This window comes from Talpa europaea (genome assembly GCF_964194135.1).
Source record: "Talpa europaea genome assembly, chromosome: 2".
Classification (NCBI taxonomy): domain Eukaryota; kingdom Metazoa; phylum Chordata; class Mammalia; order Eulipotyphla; family Talpidae; genus Talpa; species Talpa europaea.
The window spans coordinates 155,205,825-155,209,186 of NC_140068.1; the positions used below are offsets into that span (position 1 = coordinate 155,205,825).

Below are 3,362 nucleotides of genomic sequence, written 5' to 3' on the forward strand. Positions count from 1 at the left end.
GTCGGGCACCCACGTTCCGCCTCTGCTTCCCCAGGTGACAGTTTTCACTCTTTTTCTTGGCAGTGGCCGGCGACCTTTGTCTTTGGCCAAATGACTTGTTTTCATCCTAGATGGCCTCATCTTCAGAACGGGGGCAGCTGTCCTGCTGCGGGTTCTGAGCAGAGCTCAGGAGCCAGTGTAGGAGGAAGCCCTTGGCACACTCAGTGCCGCGTGTCCCCACGGTGCTTTCACGAGGCAAAGGAGCTGCCTGTGTGCAGAGGCCACTCCGTGCCTGCCCTCCTGGGCAGGGAGCCCTAGGGGTGAGTGTGGCCTGCTGCTTCCTCCAGGAAGCCCTCCCTAACTTCAGCTGCAGGCGGGTCAGTGACTGGGGCCTGGTCTGGTCTCCCCACGCCCTGGCTGGTCGAGACCCAGGTTGGAGGCCACTTCATGTGTCACCTGTGTGGCGACAGGGAGGAAGGGGTGCAGGAGAGGGCGGAACCTCCTCCCCTTGACTTCCCGATTCCTGGACACTGAGGCTGGCCCAGGGAGACCCAGCCCTGACCAGTTCCCCACTTTTACGAACCTCCCGGCAATAATAAAAATGGAAAGGGAATACATATTTAAGTATGAAGTCTAAGTGCCAGGTAAGCCCAGATGCTATGCAGGAAATGGCAGGTAAGTTAAGGCCCGCAGTTGCGACGGGGGAGGGGGACCGGGCAGGGGTGCCCACCCACCGGGCCAGCCAGCCCGGGTCCAGGAAACTCAGTGTGCACACAGCCTGCACCCCAGCGCAGCAGCCCAGTGCCCAGTTGGCAATCCCCCAGAAGAGAACAATGCTGCCTCCCCTGCTGAGCCGCGCAGCCACACCCACCAGGCCCATTTTGTTTCTCCTCCAGGCAGGCGGGCAGGGCGGGGAAGGGATCAAACCCCTACAGGGTTTGATCTCATTTCAAAACCCTGGGACGGTCCCTCGGGAGAGGTAGAAAAGTTCTGCTGGGCAAGAAAGGAGCTTCCTCAGGATCTCACTTTATCTGATGTGTTTTAGAGGTGAGGGAGCTGCAGAGTGAGGTGGCACAGGTAAGAGTGTGAGGTCTGGGGGTGCCAGGAGCCACAGCAGCACCTCAGGGGCTCATTTGCTGGCCTAATGTCCAGCGACTGACCACTTCCCGAGCCTGGAGGACACAGCGGGAACAAGAGGAATGAATGACCCTGCTTCTCTGGGCTCGGGGCCATGGACGAGATGAAGCCCCTCATGTGGCACGCTGTGAACACGCCGGCTCTGGGGTGCAGGCCTCCAAGGAAGCAGGCAGGGGGTACACAGCTCCTGCGGGCAGGAGGCTGGGAGTAGGTGGCTGGGAGAGCTGCAGGGGGCTGAGGCCTGGGACTGGCAGGCCCGACCGCAGTGGAGACATGGTGACAGGTTCGGCGCACCCCACTGGACACCTGCCCCACCGCAGTCACAGGGGGCTGGGGGCGAGCAATTCCATGGGCTCACGTTTCCGACGCACAGGGCCAGGCTGGGGGTGGCCAAGCGCGGGCACAGGCCCTGCCGGATGGGTCGCCTACCTGGGATGCGGTTGAGGGTCACCCAGAAGTGCTCATCGGGGCTAAAGGTGTCCTGGGACCACCGCAGCAGGTCCACCGCCCTCTGGTCGTGCAGGACGAAGTCCACGAAGGCCCTGGTCAGCGCCACATAGGCCGAGCCAAAGTAGACGGTCAGGTTGTGGGGCGGAGGTGCCTTCAGCGCCGAGGTCCTGATCACGTAGGAGGCCTCCGGGCCCAGGTGCTCCCGGTGCACATAGCGGGTCCTGGGCACCGCGTGCGCGGGGGGCAGCACCCCCGGGGTGATGTTCTGCCCTCGGAGGCCCTTCAGGTACCGCACGATCTCCCGGTTGGTCCGCAGGGGGAAGTCTTGCCCGCAGGTGTTGAGCACGTACCTCCAGGGCACCCGCGAGCCCGCCAGGTCCGCCAGGCAGTGCAGGTCGGCCTGCAGCCGCGAGATGCCCCCGTACACCACCGGCTCTGTTTTGGAGGCCAGGAAGGCATTGGGGAAGCAGCTCAGTAGATGCTCCACGGCCTGCTGGAAGTCGGCGCCGGCCTTCTGGTCCACGTGCACGCAGTACACGTTCTGGGGCGCGTACACGGCCCGGAAGAGCCGCTCAAAGGTGCCGAAGTCCTTGTGCACCACCATGGCGTAGGCCAGCGGGAAGGCGGCCTCCTCCCGCGACAGCGGGGCCGAGATGTAGTGGCTCTGGGTGAGGTAGTCCCGGCAGGAGGCCTGCTCTTGGATCCTGAGCTTGCGTCTCCACAGGAACGGGGTTTTGCCTTCGATGAAGGACATGCAGGCTTGGGTGAGGAGCAAAGACTCCGAGTTGTTGAGCTGGAAGCTCTGCTCCCTCCCGAAGCTGAACACGTAGAAGGCGATGAGCAGGATCATGCAGGAGACAGGGACCGCGAAGAGGTAGCGCGTGGGGGCCGGCATGCCTCCGGGACGGGCACGCTCCAGCTGGTCCACAGGTCCCGCCCTGCGCCCAGGGCCCGCTGGGGCTCAGCTCCCTGAACTCCGCCTGCTGCAGGGGTGCACCTGGGGGCTGGCCTCATCTTGCGCCCGGAGCCTTCTCCCCATGCTGACAGCCTCCGCCAGCTGGCTCGGTGGGGCTCTGTGTGGCCCAGGCAGGTGCTCCGGGAGGCTCGTCTCAGCTCCCTCCCGGCAGATCGGGTTTCTCTGCTCCTTCTCTTCCGCCTCCCATGTTTTGCTGCTCCCTCTTGTTATTGCCACACGGGATCAGGCAGGGAGAGCGGCCCCTCGGGACTTCCTGGCTCAGGCATAGGCTGCCCGGAGCCACGCCCCCCGGGGTGCTGGGCCAGCTCTGCTCCCAGTCGGACTAGAGAGCCCCCAGCAGCCGCTGCACCCGCTGCCAGCCGGCTCTAAGCTGCCTGCCGGCTCTAAGGCGGGTCGCGGCTGAGCCGGGCCCCTCCCACCCGGAGCCAGGCTGCTCAGTACACCATCCCAGTGTCAGGATGAACCCGTCCTGGCGGCAGCTTCCCGTGGAAACACCTGCAGAGGCTCAGGATCTTGGGGGCTGGGGAGGGGGCAGCCCCAGGGGCTTCGCTGTCCTGGCGGAGCCCCCACTCTGGGAAGCCAGCCCGGGCCATCGGTCACAGTTGTGTCTGCAGATTCCTTTCACATCCAAAGCTCAAGCTCAGCCCCTCGACTCCCACTTGCCCACTGGCCATTTTTAACTAGACCCACCCAGGCTCGCGGCCGCACCGAGTTCTGGCTCCATGGCCTGGCTCTGGCCACCATGGCCTGTTTCTCAGTCCCTTGCGAGACGCCCCTTCCGCCCCAGGGCCACGTGGACAGACTCTGCAGGACACATTGG

General features: G+C 64.5%; 1 protein-coding gene across 1 annotated transcript; it reads right to left on the reverse strand.

Moving 5' to 3' along the window:
- Positions 1-1,100: 1,100 nt before the first annotated feature.
- On the reverse strand, positions 1,101-2,543 carry LOC311188441 (N-acetyllactosaminide beta-1,6-N-acetylglucosaminyl-transferase-like; the record flags this gene model as incomplete). Its single annotated transcript, XM_084259540.1, has 2 exons — positions 1,475-2,543; positions 1,101-1,151 (listed from the first exon to the last, which is right to left on the reverse strand). Exons 1-2 carry the CDS (start codon positions 2,459-2,461, stop codon positions 1,101-1,103), a joined length of 1,038 nt encoding a protein of 345 aa, XP_084115666.1. The 5' UTR covers positions 2,462-2,543.
- Between the last annotated feature and the right edge of the window lie 819 nt (positions 2,544-3,362).